The sequence below is a fragment of the Vitis riparia genome, chromosome 7 (genome assembly GCF_004353265.1).
Source record: "Vitis riparia cultivar Riparia Gloire de Montpellier isolate 1030 chromosome 7, EGFV_Vit.rip_1.0, whole genome shotgun sequence".
Classification (NCBI taxonomy): Eukaryota; Viridiplantae; Streptophyta; class Magnoliopsida; order Vitales; family Vitaceae; genus Vitis; species Vitis riparia.
Window position 1 is genome coordinate 25,938,221 of NC_048437.1, and position 23,333 is coordinate 25,961,553.

Below are 23,333 nucleotides of genomic sequence, written 5' to 3' on the forward strand. Positions count from 1 at the left end.
TTATGGAAGATTAAGAACAATAAAATAACTTCTTTTCATTTTTGTGGAGAACAGGACTCCGTCCAGATTAAATATGATCTTGTTTGAGAGTTTATTGTAAACATCATTTGAGGTCTTATAATCACATAATTGATGTGAAAACCGTGGATTTTTTTTTTCCTTATTAAGAAATCTTGTTAGACTCATAGTGTTGTCCCCAACCCCCTATCATTAGCAGATGACCTGCCTTCAAGTGACTGGATTGTCCAGCATCTACAATATCTAACAAGAAAAAGACAGTAACACATAGCCTGATTTAGCTACTTTCCAATGGGGTTTGGAAATTTTTCCAACCCAAGGCTTAACCATAAATGTAATATGAGAATCAGTCAGGAATACCATCACAAACTTAATCCAAAGTCGGCAAGAACTACACCAATTTCAATATATATAACCTAACAAGATGCCCCCACATGCCATGTTTTGAAAATGATTCCATTGACTCTCCTTTCTTTTCGGTTTCTTTAAAATAATAATGTCAATGTAACAAGCTCATGCATGCTCCATCCAGAAGACCAGCAAGGACAGCAAGCCAAGTGGATTCGGACATGGGATGGGGGGAATAAGCTGGGCTGCTGGAGCTCCTTCCCTTGCATGCATTCTCAATACCGTCTATTCTAGTTGAACCATAGCTGTTCCATCCAATAGATTTATTTTCAGATTTGGAGCCATATCAAGCAAAAATCCTTTAATACTCTGCCCCTCTTGAGATTGGACTTAAAACTAAGAAGGGGGTGATGTCAAAGCCATTCTGTATATTATATTCTCTCCCATGTGCCTTGAACAGCTCATTTTGGCTATCCTTGGCACTCACTCCTGTACCAATCTCTTAAGGAAACCTGAGGTTACTTCAATGAACAATCTTCTAGTCCACTTGTTATGGGCATGTAACATAACAACATTATTGATGCTATTCCACAGACAATGCAAAAGACGAGACCAAGATCCTACTTGTGCCGAACCGAGACTTGTCATTAAGTGCTGTCAGCAGGGCAAATTGGCATTGGCATTGTCATAATATGATCTCTGTTCTAATATGATACATAGATCTTCATCTTCACCTAACTCATTCCAGAAGGGTAGTAAAACATTAATTATGGTAGATACTCTGCTTTTCAAACCTGCAATGTTAGTGGAAAAAAAGGAGTATATGATAAAGTTTTCTTTCAGACTTTGATACTTTTTATTATATAAACCTTCCTGGATGGCCAAAAGTCATAAAAAGACGATGAAGTATGATGCAAATCTGATATCGTGCAAACGAATGTAGTACATTTACATAATTGTTTAATGCACATATTATCAGTTTACCAAATTCACATCTGCCTGCCTTGGCCTGGCTCTACCTCAGTCGGGAATATGCCTTAATTTTTGCTAATGATGAGGAATCAACGAGATAGAATCCTGTTAATTTTCTTGTCTTTCTTTTTTACATTTGACAAGTAGAATTAAAAAAAATTTACTGTGCAGGTCACCATCATCAATGTGTTCATCATAGCTATAATTCCTACTACTACCATCAGTGATGATATTAAAAAAGACAGCCAAAGAGGAAAGCAATGAAGGAGAACTAAAGAGAGAAAACAAACAAACCCCCAATAGAATAAATTTCTATCATCAACTCCACCTAAGGGTGACTATTAAAGAGCATCACTTTCAGATTCAAAGATATCCACCAATATCCCCTTTTGTGTTGTCTTAACCTGTTAGGCAGGTGGGTGGGTGCAAAAGACCCAAAAGATGAACCCAAAACTCAAAAGTCTTGAACTGGAATCAACCCTAAAATTCAATGAATCCACTGAAAGAGAATAGACAAAAATGAATGATAATAATTCTTCAACCCAAAGTTTATAATAATAATTACAAGAAAAGTCCAAAAACCTCAATGACCATGAATGGAATTTTCCTAGAAGATGAAAACAAAACTTTCTAAAAAATTGGGGTTTTACACAACAAAGGAAGCCCCTTTTAGCCCCTAAAAGAAAATCATTGGCAATGGATTCTAAGGCTTTTCAGTGATATGTTAATGGTAAAGAGCTTCTCATACATCATACAGTTAGGTACTTGGCATGTGGTCTACATCACATATTCATTATCGATGTTTTTGCTTGGTAGTGAAGATTTAGTATTGGACAGCCAAATGATGGAGCACCATTGGGTCGATAAAAATGGCAAATGCAGAAACACAATTCTGGTACATTGTACAGGCCAGAGTGCTTTATTCTACATCACATTAGAAATAAGTTTTTAGAAACTAAGTATGATGATAACATGCAGTTTTGATAATGGACCTATTCTAAGTAGCTTGGTCCCTTCGATCAACCTTGGGGCTTTGTATAAACTAATGACACCAATCAAAGAGCCTTCTTCCTGCTGAGGTTGAGAGAGATTCCCAACAAAAGAGAAGCAATGATAGCATTTGAATTAGATGTAAAGAAAAAGCACGCATATTTCTATATACACAGTTACAAGTTTGTGAGTCCATTGCATACTTTCTAGCCCTTGAATTATTGGCTTGGAACATCATTAAGTTTTTATATATATCGACATCTTAGTGACAAGAGGCCTCCACAATCAATAGTCCCTATTAATTATTTTGCCTTTTGTCGATTTCAAACATTCAAACCTTTGAATTTTGGAACCATTCAGCACTTTCAAGGATGTCAAGGCACTTCAATCCATTAAGAATGCATTCAAAAAAGATGTAGGAAAAGTTTACATGGACAAGGATTCCCCTCCAATATTGAGAGAAGTTCTCCTTTTCCTTCTTTCTCCTTTGGTTTTTTTTTATTTTTCTATTTCTGTGTTGCATTCAAATGATTTTGTCTAGCACAAGACTTTATTCTTACTCATGGGATCATCCAAAATCATTGAGAAGTTGTATGGCAAAGACAAACCACAGTGTGAATAAAGGAAGATGTATCATTCTAAGTATCAACCATTGACTAAGTGGTAGGCCATTGATGGTGGGTGCTGGTGCTTTGGATGGATTACTCCACCCTAATATATTTGGAACACTATTTTTTTTTTCCTTTTTTCATATGTAAAATAGTCTGTGAATAGACTTTTCAAATCATTGCTCTAGAATATACCATGAAAAATTCTCTAAGGTTAGGGAATTGAAATTCACTTGAAAATTTTGTATAGTAACATCACTTTGATAAAAGTAGGCATACCAATACTGCCTTCTTACATTGGCCTTGCTCATAAAGAAGCCAGCCAGAGTTGGTCAAGCTTTACTCGAGGTGTAGAATAGTGCCCAGACAGAATTCTAGCTGTGGACACCTGATTAGCAGCCTCGGTGTAGTGAACTCCATCCCAAACTATGGAGCTGGATGCATTCTTGCAGATGCTGTAACCAGGCTGGCCGCATGTTGCTTTTCTATCGTAATTGTTTGGAGGCCCTCCATATCCACAACAAGCCATAAATGGAGCTTCAAAACCTATAGAACAATATCAGAGAATACCAATTAAAGAAGAATTCTATTTAACTAACATCGATCCAAAAGCTTGATGACCTTACCATATTTCTTATACTTGTCAAAGAGATCGTACTTGATTGCATATATATCTACATACACAATGGTTGCATCCTTATACATCAATCTCATTTCTTCACAGATAACACGTAGTCCTTTATTAAAGGCTTTTGCAACTTTGTTATGGACTTTAAGGCACCCAATTCGATCAAGGTCACTGTTAGTATGGGGATGCAGGGCAAGTTCCTTAGGGGCACAACCCAATGGTCCAGTATTATGTATCCAGAATTTTCTTGCCCCAAACTGGTACAGATTCTGCACTCAAAACAAGGGAGAAAACATTTGATATGGTCAAACAAAATAAGAAGAGCTGGTAATGCATTTAAAACTGCCCATATCCACCATATCCAACTCACTTGAATGGCTAATTTGATTTCTGCCAGAAAAGACGGGATTTTTTCCAGCACTGGAGGATAAGTTAAATTTGATGCATACAAGGCCAGTAACAGATCATTCTGCCCAATGTCAATCATGTAAATTGCATCATGAAACCCTTTTACATCGATCAAATTTCTGGAACCTGCATATCAGGTTGTGCTATTTAATGTAATTGTATCTACAATTCTATAGATTTATCACTATAATGCAGATATTGGTTGATGAGTATGAAGTTGTATTGTGAATGTACCCTGTGATATGAGTTCCTGGGAGCGATTTTTGAAGCGGATAAATTGACGAATTTGAACATCCAGAGCAAAGGGGACAAACTGGGGGAGTGTTGTTGCCCCACTTACTGCAAAGTTCACTCCACTTGAGAAATTTGGTGCCAGTGAGTCCAAATATGGGCTCAAATAACTCAAGTTCAGGTGTTCACCTACCAGAATAGGTTAAGCCAAAGTTTAAACTCTGTTGTTCTACACATCAAAGGAATAAGTATTGTCTTCTAGGAATTTGTGGTACTAATACAATACAGTATGAACTAAGTATATGCTAAGGTTGTCGGGAACCGGACTTACAGAAGAAGTCGATTATAAGGCGGCCATCCCCTAATCGGCCAGTGCCTCTGTGGAAAAATGTGATCCCATGGGGGAGGCCAATGGGTAGCCCGGTACCAGCTAGCACCCCTCCAGTATCCGAATTTGAATCACCAAAGTTCACAAGGATTGGCCTCTCTTCAGTACATGCTGAGAGTGTAGACATACCAAGAAAAGCCCACATCCACACAAGCAATATGAGGTGTTTAGGGGCCCCTCTGCAAACCATTTTGCCTTCCTCTCCTCCTTTCCACTCACAGGCCAAAACTCATTGACTCGCCAGTATTGGATCTGCCCTTATATGATGGATAGACTCAGATTCAAATGAATTATGTAGAAAATAAACCCCATCTTCATATCCCAATGGCCATTGACTCATCCTCAGATTCATGTGAAATAATGAATAAAGAAAGGAGCACTTCAAAGTCGGCCCCATAGGACGATATATTAACTATCTTATTTCAACTTGCAGATCAAAATGGCTACATAAATTCATGTCAACTAAGTTTTACAGAAGAAATCAAACTTTAGGGGTGGAGAGGAGTAATCTGTAGAGACTATTTTTGAAGCCACAAATGCATTGGCAGCTTCAGTATAGTGAACTCCATCCCAGCTTATATATTTTGATCCTTCCTCACAAACATTGGATCCAGGAGCGGTGCATTGAAAATTGGGATCAAAATTGTATGGTGGCCCTCCATACCCACAGCATGCCATCAACGGATTCTCGAAACCTGCTCACAATATCCTCAATTAATGCCTGGTTATTCATTAAACTTCTCAGTCAATTGGCAGTAGCTTAAATGGAAAAACTCACCATATAGTGTGGAATTAGCAATGAGATCATACTTGATGGCGAATATATCAACATATACAATGGTGGCATCCTTGATTTCATCTCTTAATTCTTCACACAAAGCTTTCAATTGCTTATTAAACTCTCTTGCTCCATCATTTCTAGATTGAAGGCACCCATACTGGTCGATGTCACTGGCGTTTTTGCTGGTTGTAGCAAGTTGTTGAGGCAAACAACCGAAGGGCCCTGTATTATGTACCCAGAATTTCTTCCCACCATGTTGATATATGCTCTTGGGTGTTTGGTTCAAGAGAAATCAGAAGGAAAAATAAAAAAACATATGCAACAAAAAGAATATATTTATTACCATATGCTACTAGCATAGAAGAAGTACTTCACAAACATTGATCATACCATTTTTTGTGTTAGACAAGGATTAGGAAAACACTTAGGGGGTGTTTGGTACCCGAGAATAGGGAGTAGGAATAGACATCTGATTCATTTTCTTCCTTATTCCTATGTATGGATAAATGTTAAAAAGATAGAAATGAAATAAAAAATTATTCAAACAGAAATCAAATCCAACTTATAAGTCGGATTTGAATTCATCAAAAGTAGGTGGTATTCTAATTCATTAAATTCATTTGATAATATAAAATAACTTAAATTTACCATTTTACCCTCTTATCTTTAAGCTCGATGCTAAACTAGAGACTCATTCATTATCCACTTCTATGCAACAAGTGATTCTTCTAAATTGAATCAATCAAACCTTCCACGACATTTAGAAAAAAAAATTCAAGACCATGATTTTATCGAATATGATACTTGTTGAAAATTAGAATGAAATTTGCATTATTTTATTTTCTCTTTTGGAAATAGGAAAAACATTTGCTAACTTTGAGAATTTAAATATTATAATAAATACATTTTTTTTTGGTAAAATATAATTTTATAACTATTTAAGCATGACAAATTATTCAATTTTTTTAATAAAAATAATAATTGAATATTTGTACATTAGGGTTATATGATTTTTTATGGTTAATATTTTATTTATTGAGTATATATTTTTTTAGTCTTATTATTTAATAACAAAAAAATTCTCAAAATTTATTTATTTTAAATAAAAAAAATTATTTTAAATTATATGGAAGAATATTATTATAAATTTATTTCTTTTTCATTTACATTCCTATTATTATCAAACATTAGAATGGAAACAAATAATCATTCTAATCTTACATTGTTAAGTTCATCCAAATACTAGAAATTGAATCATCAAATTCATTTCTATCCACTAAGAAATGGGAATGGAAACAAAATATTCATTTTCATTCCCTATTCTGACGTACCAAACACCCCTTAAAGGATTAAAACCAATATAACTATTATTCCGTTGAGAATATTTGCAAGATTGCAAGAGCAATTTTTTAGTTTAGTTTTATTTATTTTTTAATTCATATTTGACTTAGTAATGCTATTAAAAATCTGTTGAAGATATGTGAGCAGATTTTTTGCCTTTGTTTGTTTATTTTCCTAGATAAATTCAGATTTTGCAACAATGAAACGTGTACAATTTTTAGCTCCAAATTTTTTGTGTTTTCTATTTTTACTCTAAAAACCTATAGGTACCTATACAACAAAAAATTTAAACGGTTCAATATATATATGATAAGATATAGGCTCTCGAATAAGAGTACAAACACATGTATAAAGATATAAATAAATAAGACTACAATACAAACAATAGGTTTGAATGGTTATATGTGACACCACCTAATTGGTGATGTCTTTTCAATAGATATTATAAAAAGTATATTTCTATATTATAGGTAGACCTAAGGATTGAATGGTATGCGAATGAAACATTTCAAGTACTACATTCATATAAGAATCCCCTACAATATTGAACTCGATATCTTTTGAACAGACACCATCAATTAAGTGGTATTACATGTACAACTCAAGTCTTATTATTACTTTATATACGAGTTTTAATCGTTTATATTGTACATGAATCTTATTATTTTGTACTTTGATTTCATTTTATTATATTTTTCTCTCATTTATTTATCTAAATCTTATTTTTATATATCTTGATCATCTCGATCCCATACATTCATATCTTTATTCAACGGCCTGGATTCAAAGTTTAACAGGTATTGTTACATCAATATTTTTTTTACTATAATAAAAATAAGAAGCAAAAGACTCACCAAAATAGCAAATTTGATTTCCGCAATAAAAGTTGGTATTTTTTCAATGACTTGTGGATATGGCAGGTAACTGAATGGTCCAACAAGATCATTTTGTCCAATGTCTATCATATAAAGCGCATTTTTGAAGTCCTCTTCCCCAATCAAACCTTCGACACCTAAATAAAAATTTGTATCACATAAGTTAAAATTATGAGAAACTACTCTAAATATTAACCCTTTCAAAAAAATAAAAAAATAAAAAGATTATTAAAAGAATAAAATTAAGCATGATTCAAGAACATACCTTTTGATGTGAGCTCAATGGATCGAGTTTGAAATCGAAAGAGTTGGCGACCTTGAACACCTAAACTAAAAGGATCATATCGGGGTAGAGTTCTTGAGCCACTTATTGCAAAATTAGCTCCATTTGAGAAATTTGGGCCCAGTGATTCTAAGTATGGCGTCAAATAATTCGTAGTCAAATTTTCACCTGTCGTTATTGGAGTGAATTTCATTAATATGACATTAAGAAAAAAAAAAAAAAAAGGAAAATAGTGAGCTGCAGTGGGCTAAATGTCGGTTGGAGTTTTATTGGGCTTGGTTGATGGAGTGCTCTCAATGAGCCTAACTAATTGAGACGGCCCAGCCCATAGACCCACGTCGTCGGCAGAGAAGTGAAGAGTGGGCCTCACACGGAATTTGGTGATCTGTCAAAATCAGTGAATATTCTTCACGGGATAAAAGAATATTTAATAATAATTAAAAAACAAAGATGGCGGACAAATACTATACGCTTGTCGCCCAATAATTTTCCATTGTTTTTGTAGACTTGAGGAGGCCTGTCCAAGTCCCTCCGCGTGATGGACTGGGTTCCCTCTTGCGTGGGCCCAACCCATCCCAACTCATGTGAACTAGTGGCATTAAAATTTCAAATTACATCTTCTTCTCAAAAAATTAAAGCAACTTGCATAAATGTTTTCACTTTTGAAAAAAAAAAATGATTCATTCTATTTCAAGCACAAAGATTTTTTTTTTTTTTCTGATTTTTTTTATATCAAAATGAGTTCAAAAACCAATTATTATTATTATTATTAATAAAAATAATTACAAAATAAGTCTTTTTCCAATAAAGCATTATCTTTTGATTTTTTTTTTGAACTTTTTAAAAGCTATATGCCTTTCAATAATTAAAAAAAATATCAAATAAACACTCATCTAAAAACAATTTTCAAAATCTTTCCATTTTCAATTTAAAAAACGTTGGAGTGAATAATACAATTAAAAAAAAGTTGTGGCTTTTGTTCTGCAAAAGGTTGGTAGGAGTAGGAGGGCTTTCATACCCAGTTAAAAACAGTGCTCCCTCTGTACACCTAAAAATACAAAGAAACATGAAAATGGTAGAGAAGTGAAAGCGAATAACTCACAGAGAAAATCAATGATCAATCTTCCATCGGATAATCTGCCAGCGAACTTGTGAAAGAAGGCACGCCCTTCAGGGGGCGGCATGATGATTCCAAGCCCAGAATAGAAGCCGCCCGTATCAGAGTTGGAGTCGCCCATGTTGAATATGACTGGGCTTCTGCTGCACCCACCCTCAACATTCAAGGGAAAACACACACTCAAGATTACAGAAATGGAGATGAAGCAAGGTAGAAGAGGCACTGGCGCCTGTTGCTTCTCATACATATTGGTTGAGCAACTGAGGTATCCTCTCACAGCTGTTTTGCTCTGCAGGGAGTGTGTCCCGTGGGAATGCCCTTGTTCTATGGATATTTTGTCTCATGCATTTACTTTACCTGGTATGTATGGCAATCCTATCCATGAGTTGGTCTTCCATTTGTGTAGGTTTCATTGTCACTTGTCAGTGGATCACATCTCTGCTTATATTTGTATTTAGGCTTGTAGGCTTTGTTACATCTATATTTAGGTTGTACATAATGGGATATTAGTATTACAAAGAGATGTGATGTAACTTGCACCATATTTTGTTGAAGATGGGATATGACATGGATACCATATGTTGGATGTATTCTCCCACTTTTTTCTTTTTCTTTTTCTTTTTTTTATATTTTTTTACATTATTCATTTTGTAAAACAAATAATTTTGATTAAAAAAATTTAATTTTATAAATTTAAAAATGTTAAAAAAATATACTATAAAATATATATTATTTAATTTAACATTTAGTATATGTACATTTATATAAATACTAATATATTTATTTTTATATTAATTTATTTATAAGTATTACCCAACATTTCAAATAATAAAAAACATGTCAAGATTTTAAATTTTTGTAATTTTTATTTTAAATAAAAATATTAAAATATAATATATTTTTTCTTTTTTCTTTTTCTTTTTATAAATATAATAAATTTATGATTTAAAAAAATAAATAAATAAACTTGGTTTTTTACATCCACTTCTTCCTCTCTTATTTTAACATTCTTTCCATTATTAAATTTTAACGTTTTCAAAGGTTTTATTTATTTTATTACTTTCAAATTCATTTTAATATTTCCAATCACGTGAATAGAGATTAGAGATTAGAGATTAGAGATTAGATATAAAGTAGAGATTAGACACATGAGCCACGTGACCTGCAGATCACAAATCTGACAACCAAACCCAAAGATATTTTTTTTTTCTTCAAAAAAAAAAAAAAACCCAAATATGCGTATGGAATGAATAATAGTTAAATTAAAATTGGAAAACAAATTATTAATCACAAAAGAAATCAAAGTGAAGCGGAGGAGTCGAGAAATTAGTGGAGAGAATTTTGGAAGCCACAAATTGATTGGCGACTTGGGTATAGTGAATTCCATCCCAGCTCACATATTTGGATCCTTCCTCGCATACACTGAACCCAACGCCACCGCATTGAATCAAGTTATCAAAGTTGTATGGTGGGCCCCCGTGCCCACAACACACCATTAGTGGATTCTCAAACCCTGTTCCAACAACAAAACCATTAGATCGGGCATAAAATCACCAGCATTACAGCCACTCGCCTTGGGTGTAACTTCAAAAATTACTTCAGGCCTGTTTGGAAATGCTTTCAATTCTTTATTAAAAAACTATGGGTTTGTTCGTAATTATTTTTTAAAACGATTCTAAAAAATAACTTTTGAGAATGGTTTTTGAAAATTGTTATTTGTTCTTTAATATTTTATAAAACAAATGTTTATTGGAAAAATTTTAATATTTTTAACCAATTTTTAATATTTTTAAATATATTTTAAAAAAATGATATCCAATGTTTTATTTTTACTCATTTTACATACTTGTATAATTGTTTTTTAAAACAATTCTAAAAAAACAAATGAAAATAATTAAAAAAATATTATTGAAAACGTCTTATTTTTTATTCTTAAAAATAAAAAACAAAAAGCAGTTATTTTATTATCAAACATGTTTTTTTTTTTGAAAAATAGAAAACATTTTCGAAAACAATTACCAAATAAGTTCTACCATTCTATGTTGTAAACCGTAATTTTAAAAAGTTGTTTTTGAAAATGATTTGATTTATCAAATAAATGTCCGTTTCAAAATCCTTTTAATTTGATTTCAATGGTTGTAAACATTTTTAAAAAATATTTATTATATGAAATACTTTATTTTTAATTATATTTATATAATTATTTTTTAAAACAATTCTTACAAAACAAGTAAAAACTATAAAAAAACTTCTTATTTTACATTTTTAAGACTAAAAAAATGGTTTTTTCTCGGTATATAAAAAAAATATTCTCTTTTATATTTTTTTTTATATAAAAAATGATTTTTGGAGAATTGAATCATTTTAAAAATAATTAAAAATAAAAGTTATTCACAAGAAATATTTTAAAACAGGGACATAGAACATTTAGAAAACCATATTTGACAAGTACTGATATCAAAATATCAAGACTTACCATATAGTTTAGCGTTAGCAATGAGATCATACTTGATGGCGAAGATATCGACATAGACAATGGTGGCATCCTTCATGGCAGCTCTTAGTTTTTTGCACATAGCTTTTAATTGCTTGTTGAATTTTTTAGCAGCATTGTTTCGAGACTTGAGGCATCCATGATTATCAAAGTCATCAGAGCTTCTGCTGATGTTAACAAGTTGTTGAGGCAAACAGCCCAGCGGGCCTGTGTTGTGCACCCAGAATTTCCTTCCACCATGTTGGTATAGACTCTATGTTTGGATGATGAGAAAATTAGAAACAAAAAGCATATGTATATATCCATGAAAAAAAAAAAAAAAAGGTGGACTCACCACAATAGCATATTCGATTTCAGCCATAAAAGTTGGAATTCTTTCAACAACTTGGGGATAGGAGGAGTTACCAAAGGCCAAGGCTAAATCATTCTGTCCAATATCCACCATATAAAGTGCCCTCTTGAAGTCCTCTTCTTTCACAAAATCCTTGTAACCTAAGTAAAATATTTATTACATGAGTTATGATAATTTATATATATATATATATATATAAATAATAAATAAATAAATAAATAAATATATAATTTGATGCCATACCTTTTGATGTGAGTTCAATGGATTGATTTTGGAACCAAAAAAATTGGACACTTTGAAGGCCCAAGTTGAAAAAATCAAATCTTGGAAAGGTCTTTCCACCACCCACGGCAAAATTTGCTCCATTGGTAAAACTTGACCCCATGGATTTTAGGTATGGTGTCAAGTAACTAGTCGATAAATTCTCACCTATAAAAAAATTAAAATTAAAAAATTAAAAAGAAAATGTAAAATGTAAATTATTATGAGATAAACAATTTGTGTAACGACTCGCTCCTATACAAACTATGTAAATATTGTCTGCTCTAAGTTTAAAAGGGTTTTCATAACTTTAAAACGTTACTATATAGTTAAGAGAATTTCATACTTATACAGCAGAAGAAACTTTCTTCTCTATCCAATGTGGGATATCACAATTACCTACCATGCAAATATAACATCCTCATTCTATCCTATGAGATTACGGGGTCAAATACTAAGAAATCTTCACACCAAAATCAAATATTAACTTTGATACCATTTATAATAACTTGCTCTCAATTGTATAGATATTATTTGCTCTGAATTTAAGAGACTTTAATGACTTTTAAAACTCATCTACAAGATTAAGAATAATTTATATTTATACAGTGTTAAGACCTTTCTCCTTTATCTAATATAAGATATCACAACTTGCTTTTTAAAATAAAAACAATCTATTATTTCATTTTCATTTTCATGCTAAAATAAGTCGGTTATCCGATCTCTGTTTTCTAGTAAGTCATACATCTCACTCTATTTTCCACTTTCATCATTTTATATGTTTTTTCCCACATTTATTTGGGTGGCATTTATTAATTTATTTGACCTCTAAATACGTTTGAATTTGTCTAAATTTCAATGAAAATTGATACAATAATACCAATAAAGTATCAAACAAAAAAAATAAACAGTACATGATAAATTTTTTTCCCTTATTTCAGCTGGTAAAAGAAATGCATAACTGAATTGAATGGAAAGAGAGTGAACTTACAGAGGAAATCAATGATCAATCTTCCATCAGTGACCCTGCCCACATACCTGTGGAAGAGACGACCGAAAGGAGGTGGCCTCACGAATCCAAACCCATTCAAAACCGAGCCAGTGTCTGAATTTGAGTCACCCATGTTGAATATCACTGGACTTCTACTGCACCCACCCTCAACATTCGAGGCAAAACACAGGCTCACAGCCACAACAAATATGATAGCAGGCAGATAAGAGCCCACTCCCTTCTCATTCATCTTCATCCTCCCGACAGTCCACACTGATTTGATCTACACAGTATCTGTCCTTTTGCAATTCCCCTTGTTTTTTTATAGGCATGAAGAACCAAAATCGTAGTCAAAGTTTAAAAGGGACAGGAAAATGAAAGAAAATCCAAGTGGGGCTTGGTTTTGGTTTGTCAAGAGGTAAAGGTAATGTAGTGAGGATGGTTAAATGGATCACATGCTCTTGGATCCATAAATGCAGATCAAATAATACTATAAGTACAAGTTGCATTTCTTAGCCCTTTGACTTGCAGTATACCATGTGGTATTATTCATCTGCGTCAAGATCCAATCCATTTGACTTTTTGTTTGCACCACCACCACAAGTATATATTTTTATTTCAAATCAAATTTCTTGGAAAAACTTTTCTCAATAATTGAACTCTCCCTAAGAGTCTTTTCATTTTGTTTAATTGCAAATGTTCCCTTGTTTGCTTGACAAATAAAGGAGTTGAAAAACCATTCGGCTATGTTTGGTTTTCAGAAAATTTGAGAAAATGCAAGGAAAAGAAAATACAAAGGAAAAATAGAAGAAAAGAAAAAATGAAGGAAAATAAAAAATGGATTAAAAGTTGATAAGTTATTTTTATTTTTTACTTCAAACTCATTTTATTTATTTTAACTCATTAATATAAAGATTAAATAATTTTAAAATACATAAGTTTTTAATTAGTTTTAATTATATTTGATTTTCTTTTATATTTGTCATAAGACAACCAAACATGAAAAAATCATTTTTCTTTGTATTTTTTTTCTTTTCTTAGTATTTTCCGGGAACCAAACATAACCTACATATATCAATTGGTTGTTACAAAAGCAGTGGCAGCTTCAGTATGGTGAACTCCATCCCAGCTTTTGTGTTCTGATCCTTCCTCACAACACTGAATCCAGGATTTGTACATTTTGATTTTGGGATCATAGTTGTATGGTGGCTCTCCATGCCCACGAACTGCCATCTATATATGGACTGTGTACCCTTGAACATGCCACCAAAGCCATGGAAGAAACTTCCGAGCTGGGTTTATTACCATTATTATTATCTCCTCTACTTCTCTTCTTTTTGACTCTCTTAGGTATTTTAGGTTGTTTTCTATCCACAAGAACTTGGGGCTATTCCAGTTTTGAACCACATTTCTTGACCGCTAATTGAATGGATCATCTTTCTACAAACCTTCATGAAAGCTCCTTATTGTATGACTTGTGAACACAAGACTTGGTATAGAAAGGACATGGCAACAAAGAATTCCACTCAAATTCCATATTCCGTAGGAGCATGTTTGACTTCACAAATCTGGTACAAATTGGGCTTCCTTAAGCATGCAAAACCTGATACTTCCTTTCCCCGGCCTAGTGTGCAGTGCACGGTTTACTGTCCACTTTGTTTTTCTCAACTATTTTTTGGATTTTAAGATCAAGATTGGCATGTTATGTGTTCATAGAATCTCCCCTTCAAGCAAATATTAGCATCAGATACATCCTGATTTTTTCTGCTATGACCAAAATTGTTTCTCCCCGCCTTCCAGATTAAGCGATTCACCAACCTTCTTTGAAAAATTGGACTCCCATTAGCTCCCAACTTTATCAACTCTATTGTTTCCACATTACTCCTTGTTATTTCCTTACGACCTTCAGATCTTCAGTCTGACGCTCTCCCAACTGAGCTATCCCCACTTATGCAAGTGTGGGGAAAAAGTATATTAAAATCAAAATAAATATTCAAATAGATCACAGACAAAATAAATAAACCAAATGGCAGTAAATGTCCTTCACCAAACATTAGCACAAGCATTTCATTTCATGAACGCAACAGGCTGAAACCTGCCATTCCATTCCATTTTCATTAGCCCCACTTGGTGTTCATTTTCATCACCATGCTGAAGCATATTACAGGGATTACTATGAATTACATTATGATCCAACACCCCTTTTGAACTCCATATTACACAAGACTAGATGGAAACATCACCAATCCAAGTTTGTGGTTGCATCAAATCCATTTGAAATGACTTCTTAATTTAGCAAACTGCAACTGAATTTGCCATCTGATAAAGTAATCTTCTCTGCTTTTGTAACTGCATCCAGAGGGAGTGGGATGAAACTCCGGGATGGCCCATAGAAATGAGGAAAGACATTGCACTCATCCACACGTTCATAGATCAATCCATCACCAAGCTTAAACAAAGTTCATACCACACAGAAAAAAAAGGATTATCGGACTTTCAGAACAAAGCAGTAACACAGGATATTAGGCATAAAGCAGAAATGATGTTCCTCCTTGGTTTTTGGTACATAATCACTAATTTCTCTTCTCAACTATTTCAGCTTAGCAACATATTTATGCTTGGCTAATGCATCCTTTTGTCTTCCTCATGATTCTATTGCCTAATTAGTCTCTCTCTCCTTTTGTTATCATCTCCAAACCTGCTAAACCTTTTCCAATGATCTTAGTGCAAACAAAAACAAGACAAAAAGCAGCAGATCATTCACTTCTTTAACACCAATGTGCTATCCATATGATTGCACACAGGACACTGATGCCTTGGTTCTTCTAACCTAATTTCTATAATTACTAGTGCTTGATTTCTCCTCTAACATAAGGATCCAAGAATTATATCAGTCACTCAACTGTCCCAATGTAGTTTTCCATGGTCTGTGGTTCAATTTTTTTTTCACTTCGAAAAGGATTGATGAGATATATGGATTCCTATTCATACCTTTTTGGAGTCAACTTGGAGTAAGTATAACTCAGCCTGAGTCTTCAGGAAAAAATTCTCTAAAGTCGACTGTACCTGCAAATTTATCATCCATAAATAGTATCAACCTTGGGTCCTTGAAGAAGAACAAGAAGTGAATGTAGAAAACCTGAAGGCTTCAATGATAAAATCACCCATCTCAGTAAGGCAAAATGTACCCAGTGAGTCATTTTCCTCTTTCAATTAAAAATTTGTTCAAGCATCTAGCTTAGCAGAACCATGTTAGCTAACTCAATCACACAAACCACAAATTTATGCTAACTCGGCAATTGTTTCTGTCATGGAGGACCAGCCTAATAAACAAGCATTCAATTTGCCAACCAGTGAAGCTTTGGTATGCAGACAGCCTGTAACAACTTGCCCCCTCTTACATACATATGGGCCTAATGGGTCATCACGGCAAAAAGACACTTCTACATAATTAAGAGGAGCTCTTACCTATATCGTGTCAAAAACTTTTTTCTTTATCCGATATAGGATATTACAATCACCCCGTTGCAGACACGACATCCTTGTTATGTCCCATAGGATCATGGGGATCAGACATGCAGACATCCCTCGGAGGGGCTGCCCACACCAGGGTTGGGTTGTTACACAACGTCTCCGAGTGAGCAATATCTATATGGGAGGGATCACTTTGTTACATTGTTTATTGCTAATTGAGAGTTAATGATCATGAAAGTTTGATTGCCTACACCATTAAATTGAACTGTGAGTGTCATATGGGTGCTGGGGCCATCAATCCAACAACTTATATTCCATAAACCACATACTGATAACAGATTCCAGTGAACAAAGAATGCCCACCTCAATCTCATGCCACACCCCACTTTTTGATTAGAAGGGACCATTTCCCTAAAATCAAGCACCATTTTGTTAACCTTTTTCACAAATTTGGACTTTTTTGCAGCACACAAACTTGAGATCCATGCACCCAACTGCTAGCCCAGTGCTATTTCCAACTATTTTGTTTCAATTTTCACAGAATCTCCTTACTCTATTTCTTCATGATATTATTTTACTAATTTTGAAATCTAATTAGGTTGTTTATGTTCACTGTATTAACAGATTTCTGTACAGAACCCCACCACCCCCAATTTTCTTCCAATCATTAGATCTGATTTTCCACCACCCAGGTACCCGAAAAATAGAGGAATATAAGAGAATAAATGATACCCATATGATAGTTATGATAAGAGACGAAGAAGAGAGAGATAGAGGACCTGATGAAGATTGCTGAGATGAATACAGCCAGTGGACTTGTCAAGTTGGCCACCATAACAGGCTCCAGCCTTCTGCAACTCCTCCCACTCCTGGGCTGTACTGATTCTGTACACAAATTCTTCAGCTTCTTTCTCCTGCTCCTTTGCAGCCATCTTCACACACAAAATCAAACATGTGTGGGGGTGGAAGCAGAGGACTAGTGGTGGGGTTACCTGGACAGGCCCACTCGCTTCATTTGCTCTCAAACCCAACCCAATATGTGAACCCAAATCCAAAGTCCAAACTCCAAGCGTATATTTAAGAGAGAGAGAGATGTTCAGTGTATATTTAATCATAAAATGAAGAGCATCATTATACTTGACTTTTTATCTCTTTGGATGAATGAAACTTTACCGAGTCTCATTATGATCCTTCAAAGACCTTATAAAGAGGCTTGTTGATAATTTCATCCTTTTTTTAAAAAAATATATAAAATAATGAAATTGATTTTTTTTCTTGAAAGAATAAAATAAATATAATTGAAAATTTTCAAAATAAAAAACTGAAACCGCATCAACATAGAAAACATCGACGGTTAACTCCAAGCGTCCACCATGCATTACTCCCTAGTACAAGTGTCAACCCAAAACGTTGTCGTTTTAATGCGAGGCTCTGTATCAAATCCTCTGCATCAACCCAACCTTCGTCAACAACCATGGCTGCAATGCTGAAGCCGGCCTCTCTCAACCCCTTCCGCTTCCATTTCCAAGAATTGCCTCTCATAGACTGCACTTTGATCCGCCCCAATCTCAAAGATTCTCGAAATTTCCAGTTTAATTTGTGCCTAAACCGCTCAAAGAATGGATCTGTTCTTCCCATTGTCAGAGCTCAGAGCTCTCCAGGTATGAACTGTGACTTCAATTCTCACTTTTTGGCGTAAATGATTCATGGGTTTTTGTTTTCTCACCAAAATATGATCTGGGCATCTCAAATTTTGCTTGGTTGCTGGTAGATTATACCCCAGACGCGCAGTTTTACAAAGTTGAAGCGATCCTGAGGTGCACAGTACTATTAATTTGCGTTTGTTCATCTTATATTCCCTTTTATGGTTTTCTTATCCAGGAAAAGTTCTGTTTTTACCGAAATTTATTTGGGATTTTCTAATTCTTTTGTTGTTTGTGCTTTGATGGTGAATTTGAACAACATAGGCCCTGGCGAATCCAGCAGGTTTCTTCGGTAAGACTCAATGAACCATCACAATTACTATGTAGTGTCACAAGTAGTTCTGGAAAATCTTGTTTCAGTGTTGATGGGTCCAATGAACCACATTTTGCTTTGCAAAGATGATGCATCAATAAGAATGGTAGCTGAATAAAATGGTTTGTGGCTAGCAGCCATGCTTCTCGGATATTTGGTAGAATTTGGGGAATTCTCTTTGTCTCTAATTTAGGAGGATCCTATTCCAGTCTGAATAAACTAGAATTGTTCCCTGGCTATTAGTTTGTAGAACTTTGCTCGATTTCAAAGTTGCATGAGTACTCCAAATTTTTGTCCCAAGAGATACTGCAGATTGTTTAATTGTTTGTTATTTCAAAATTTCATGCTACAGATTGTCCTATTATTTGTTAGGGAATGGGAATCAACCTAAACATTCATATGCAGTATATTTGTTGAAAAAGAAAAAATCTGCAGTTAGTGACTTCTTACTATATATGACCATGTTTTCTTCCCTGTATGATGAACTCCTCCAAAGTGTCATATGTACTAAACTCTCAATTCAAAACAGTGAAATAGAATCAAATGTATAACATAAATGCTTACATACTACTTTTATGGTAGTGCTACTTGTAAGATGTGCAACATAAATACTTGAATACTTATGTTGTTGTGGATTCACATACTGGTTCTAATTTGTGGCCTTTTGTAAATAAAAAAAATAATTATAGGCTTTGCTGAAAATGGGTATTCGTGGTGTTACTGTTTCTGATGTCCGAGGCTTTGGTGCTCAAGGCGGTTCTCCTGAAAGACAGGCAGGCTCTGAAAGTTCTTGCATTGTGGAGGTGTCAAGTTTTTCTTCTTTCATGTGCTGGATATTGTATAATAGAAAAAATAGCTGATTACAATTTATATCTATACCCCATTCCTCCTCGTCCCTTTCCACCCACCTAAGTTGAATAACCGTACCGATGAACCTCTTTCCTCTTTGGCTTAGTTGCTGAAAACTATTCAAATAAATGAAAAAGAAATGCAGTTTGTGTGACATGAAAGCTTTTTTCCTTTTTCGGTTTTGAAGATATAGGTTTTGGTTGTTGGGTTCAATTTGGGGAGGGGAAAATTTGATACATGGTTTAGTTTATTTTTCTACAATTTCTTCCTTCTCTTTCTTTGGTAGTCTCTTCTTTGGTGCCTATGCTATCTTTACCATTTTGTTCTTGTTTGTCATGCTGCAGGCTCTGAATTTTCTGAGGACAAATTTGTTGCTAAAGTTAAAATGGAGATTGTGGTGAGCAAAGACCAGGTATATTTAAAACTAAAACAGTCTAAATGGCCTTATAAACAAGAAGATTCACACTGTTTTCATTGCTGTATCACTCTTCAAATCTTTCCATTCCTGTCTTAGGTTGAAGCAGTAATTGACAAGATCAATGAGGTGGCAAGGACTGGAGAGATTGGTGATGGCAAGATCTTTTGTAAGATTCCAGGCTTTCTTCTTTAGGTTTTAAAAATGGTGGAATCCTTTAATTTTCTAGCTTTCTGAACTTCAGAGCTGTGCTCTGTGACTTCTGGGTGAATAAGCCAAGGAAACTTAATCTAACCTTGTCATTTGCAGCTATTAAGAATCTTCGCAATTTCATTTATACATACCCATAAAATTAAATTTCACCAATGGCTCTGTTTTGTGAAGGAGCATTAGTGAAAATCATACCATGATCATGTATGTAGCACACAGAACACCATGGAATAAAGAAAACTGCAATCTGGAAAAATGGATAAAAGTTGCATTCTTTCGAGGGAGGGGACACTCTCTATGCACTCACCCAGGAGAATGACAACAATTTATTATTTGCTTTTACTAGTTTGTCTACTGGGGTTCACCCCGATGGGGGGACTGGATTGGAAAAAAGTGGGATGATAGTTGTAAGATATCTAACCAAACTCTTGCAGGAATTGAGATATCTTGAAAAAAGAAAGAAAGAAAGATATCAAATATCTGGATTTGAGAGCCAAATAGGAGCCTTTGTAGCCCATGTTTGCTCCATTTGCTTCACATGGTGGCAATGATGCACTTATAAAGAGAATGAAGTGAACAAATAAATCGAGTTCATTCCCTGGCCAATTTGTTATGGCAAAGAAACAGTTTCATTTTGGGATGGGGTTGAGAGATATCCTCCATGCTACTACTTTGTCCATGTCCATCCCTGGGGAGGCATGCCATAATAAAAATGCCTTATACATGTATGCATAATGCTGCTTGGAGCTCCATTTTTCTTCAAAAAAACCACCTGAGGGATGTGGTTTTACTTCAAAAACTCATCCATGAGATGAAATTTTACTTCAAAAACCTCACTAGACAGCTTCACAACCCGGAGCTGCCAAAGGATGGTTGACCCAGTAACAGGGGACGGTTGAGCTTGAAGGGTTGTTACAGTCAGCTAAGCTTCCGGACCAGGCCTGCCATTCTACTCCTTAACAAAACCTATTTCCAGGCGATCATTTCCCATATGCTTGGTCCAAAGAGTCTCTAGTCCTTAGTCCTCTCGAGGTTCGAAACCAGAAGAATGAATTAGAGAGTGAAAGTCTATCTGAAACAGTGCATCCACATGGGAGGGAGACACGGTTCTACTCTAAAATCGCATCTAGGACATGCGGTTTTTAAGTTTTACCCTAAAATCATGCGGTTTTACTTCAAATAAAATCGCACCCAGGAGATGCGGTTTTGAAGGATTGTTCTAAAAATGCTGAAACACTATCTCTACTAGTTCTATAATCTTATTAGGTTTCTACTAGGTTTTGTAGATAATGTTTTTGAATAACGTCAAGACATTATCTTTGGTAGGTTTTAGATTTAGATGAGAATGCGTGTTTTCCGATAATACTTTGCTTTTATTTGCAAATTAATGAGAATTAGAATTCTAATCTCTGGTAGAGATATTGTTGTCGGTGGGACTGAAACCGCATTCAGGAAATGCGGTTCTCTTTGGAAACCGTAGAAACCTCTGTAAGTGAAAACTGACTCCCACTTCATATCATTCTCTTCTTTTTTATATTGTCTTCTTCTTTGTTGAAGTTTTTGTGGGTTTAGTCTTGGCGTTTGAAGTTTGGGTCCTTTAAGCATGGAAAAGTTTAAAAACCGTCATTCTTGTTTTCTTCTATACTGAAAATTTGATGAAAAAAAGGGTATATCAGTCTAATAAGATTCAGAAGGATTTGGTATTTGATCAAAGTTCTTATAATGCTTTTTGGTTGTTTGCAGTGGTGCCCATATCGGATGTGATAAGAGTTCGGACCGGTAACTTTCTAACTTTCATTCCCTCTTGGACAAACAATGCTTCATTTCCTCCTTTCTGTCATCACTCAAAGAATCCGCATATGTAATTGAGAAATTCTGAAATGTGACTTCCAGGTGAACGTGGAGAGCTGGCTGAGAGGATGACGGGTGGGCGAACTGATATGTCCACTACAACACCGCCTGCTTGAGTCCAAATATGACCGGTTCGGTCTCAGAATGCAACCTTTCTTTCCAGTATCTACCTCAGGAAAAGACCACCGCGACCTGATGCTTTTTCCTTCTTAAATCATGTCATAAGGTAGGAAAATAAAAGGGAAAAACTAGTGATGTGGATTCTCATCTTTTCATTGAAAACCATAATCGTTAGAAATTTGGAGAAGTTGCTACTCCTCTGGTTCTGTTCCGTTCCCTTAAGTATGAATGAACAAGTAGAACAAGTAGACTCTTGAAGCTGGGATTTGGTTGTGTTATCTTATCCATGGATGGTGCTTAAATCCCTGTTATGCATGCAAATGATCAACTGGGTACTAGACAATTTCCTTCCTTTTTTGCTGCAGAAAAAGCATTTACAGTTTCTGTGGTTAAGGACACTTGTGTTTGCTCATTTGAACTGGAATTCTTCTTGCACTGGAATAAGAACTCAATTCAATATCTTATATGCTTTGAATATGAATTGCATTCACTGCATAATTCACAATACTGTTTGGTTCTGGAATTTCACAAGAATTTTCAATAACATGGGAAGCAGATTTCTCTCCATTCTGTTTTGTAGAAGCAAGTAGTTCATCGTGGGTCATGACTCTCCTATCTTCCTCATGTGATTTCTGGTTGAAAACTTCATTTGTCTAATGATGTTTGGATTGAAGTAGATTTTAATAGGAGGAAAAGAAGAAGAAGCTGCTTTCGCTCTGTGGATCCATTTTGTGCTTTGAAACTATGTTTTAAAAATGTTTTTATATCAAAAATTAAAATCATTTTTATATTTTTGAAATTTTAATTAAAGCAGGGAGAGTTTTTTCTTTTTCTTTTTCTTTTTCTTCAACTTCTAGAAAGTGTGGGCTGCATGATGTTACATGGAAACTTATGTTGTATTTCATCTTTAAATACTGTTTATATAGCACTATTAAAATTGTTGAAAAACGAAGGAAAAGTGTGTTTTTATAAACTCATATTAAAAAATTTATAAAATAGGAATCCAAATTTATAAAATATAAAATTTAAGCATTTATTTAAAAATAATTGATATTTTATGTACTTTTTAGTCAAAAATAGTATTGTCACTTAGATGCTATTTTTTAATGATATATAAATACAAAAAATCATAAAATAAGAATTCAAATTTATAAAATATATAATTTAAGTATTTATTTAAAAATATTTAGCATTTTATACATTTTTTATTATTTTTTAATGATGTACATACTATCTTTGATCAATGAGTATATGGAACTTGAATTATTTTTAAAGGATTTCTATTTTATAATTATTTTTACATGAGTGCGTA

At 34.2% G+C, this 23,333-nt stretch overlaps 5 protein-coding genes across 5 annotated transcripts; 1 reads left to right on the plus strand and 4 right to left on the minus strand.

Annotated features, from left to right (window-relative positions):
- Positions 1 to 3,119: 3,119 nt before the first annotated feature.
- On the minus strand, positions 3,120 to 4,856 carry LOC117917653 (GDSL esterase/lipase At3g62280). Its single transcript, XM_034833996.1, has 5 exons — positions 4,535 to 4,856; positions 4,207 to 4,392; positions 3,935 to 4,098; positions 3,563 to 3,833; positions 3,120 to 3,482 (listed from the first exon to the last, which is right to left on the minus strand). The coding sequence occupies exons 1-5, from the start codon at positions 4,779 to 4,781 to the stop codon at positions 3,244 to 3,246; spliced, it is 1,107 nt and encodes a 368-aa protein (XP_034689887.1). The 5' UTR covers positions 4,782 to 4,856; the 3' UTR covers positions 3,120 to 3,243.
- A 100-nt stretch (positions 4,857 to 4,956) lies between these two features.
- LOC117917652 (GDSL esterase/lipase At1g09390-like) lies at positions 4,957 to 9,359 on the minus strand. The gene is made up of 5 exons (XM_034833995.1): positions 8,974 to 9,359; positions 7,854 to 8,039; positions 7,568 to 7,725; positions 5,370 to 5,640; positions 4,957 to 5,286 (listed from the first exon to the last, which is right to left on the minus strand). The coding sequence occupies exons 1-5, from the start codon at positions 9,233 to 9,235 to the stop codon at positions 5,054 to 5,056; spliced, it is 1,110 nt and encodes a 369-aa protein (XP_034689886.1). The 5' UTR covers positions 9,236 to 9,359; the 3' UTR covers positions 4,957 to 5,053.
- Positions 9,360 to 10,222: 863 nt separating this feature from the next.
- LOC117918949 (GDSL esterase/lipase At1g09390-like) lies at positions 10,223 to 13,624 on the minus strand. The gene is made up of 5 exons (XM_034835947.1): positions 13,087 to 13,624; positions 12,078 to 12,263; positions 11,817 to 11,974; positions 11,465 to 11,735; positions 10,223 to 10,501 (listed from the first exon to the last, which is right to left on the minus strand). Exons 1-5 carry the CDS (start codon positions 13,340 to 13,342, stop codon positions 10,272 to 10,274), a joined length of 1,101 nt encoding a protein of 366 aa, XP_034691838.1. The 5' UTR covers positions 13,343 to 13,624; the 3' UTR covers positions 10,223 to 10,271.
- A 1,499-nt stretch (positions 13,625 to 15,123) lies between these two features.
- On the minus strand, positions 15,124 to 17,577 carry LOC117917604. The gene is made up of 3 exons (XM_034833931.1): positions 17,340 to 17,577; positions 16,078 to 16,152; positions 15,124 to 15,535 (listed from the first exon to the last, which is right to left on the minus strand). The coding sequence occupies exons 1-3, from the start codon at positions 17,490 to 17,492 to the stop codon at positions 15,374 to 15,376; spliced, it is 390 nt and encodes a 129-aa protein (XP_034689822.1). The 5' UTR covers positions 17,493 to 17,577; the 3' UTR covers positions 15,124 to 15,373.
- A 363-nt stretch (positions 17,578 to 17,940) lies between these two features.
- Positions 17,941 to 22,485, plus strand: LOC117917394 (nitrogen regulatory protein P-II homolog). The gene is made up of 8 exons (XM_034833658.1): positions 17,941 to 18,221; positions 18,332 to 18,377; positions 18,528 to 18,555; positions 19,266 to 19,353; positions 19,770 to 19,837; positions 19,940 to 20,009; positions 21,794 to 21,829; positions 21,944 to 22,485. The coding sequence occupies exons 1-8, from the start codon at positions 18,035 to 18,037 to the stop codon at positions 22,015 to 22,017; spliced, it is 597 nt and encodes a 198-aa protein (XP_034689549.1). The 5' UTR covers positions 17,941 to 18,034; the 3' UTR covers positions 22,018 to 22,485.
- Positions 22,486 to 23,333: the final 848 nt, after the last annotated feature.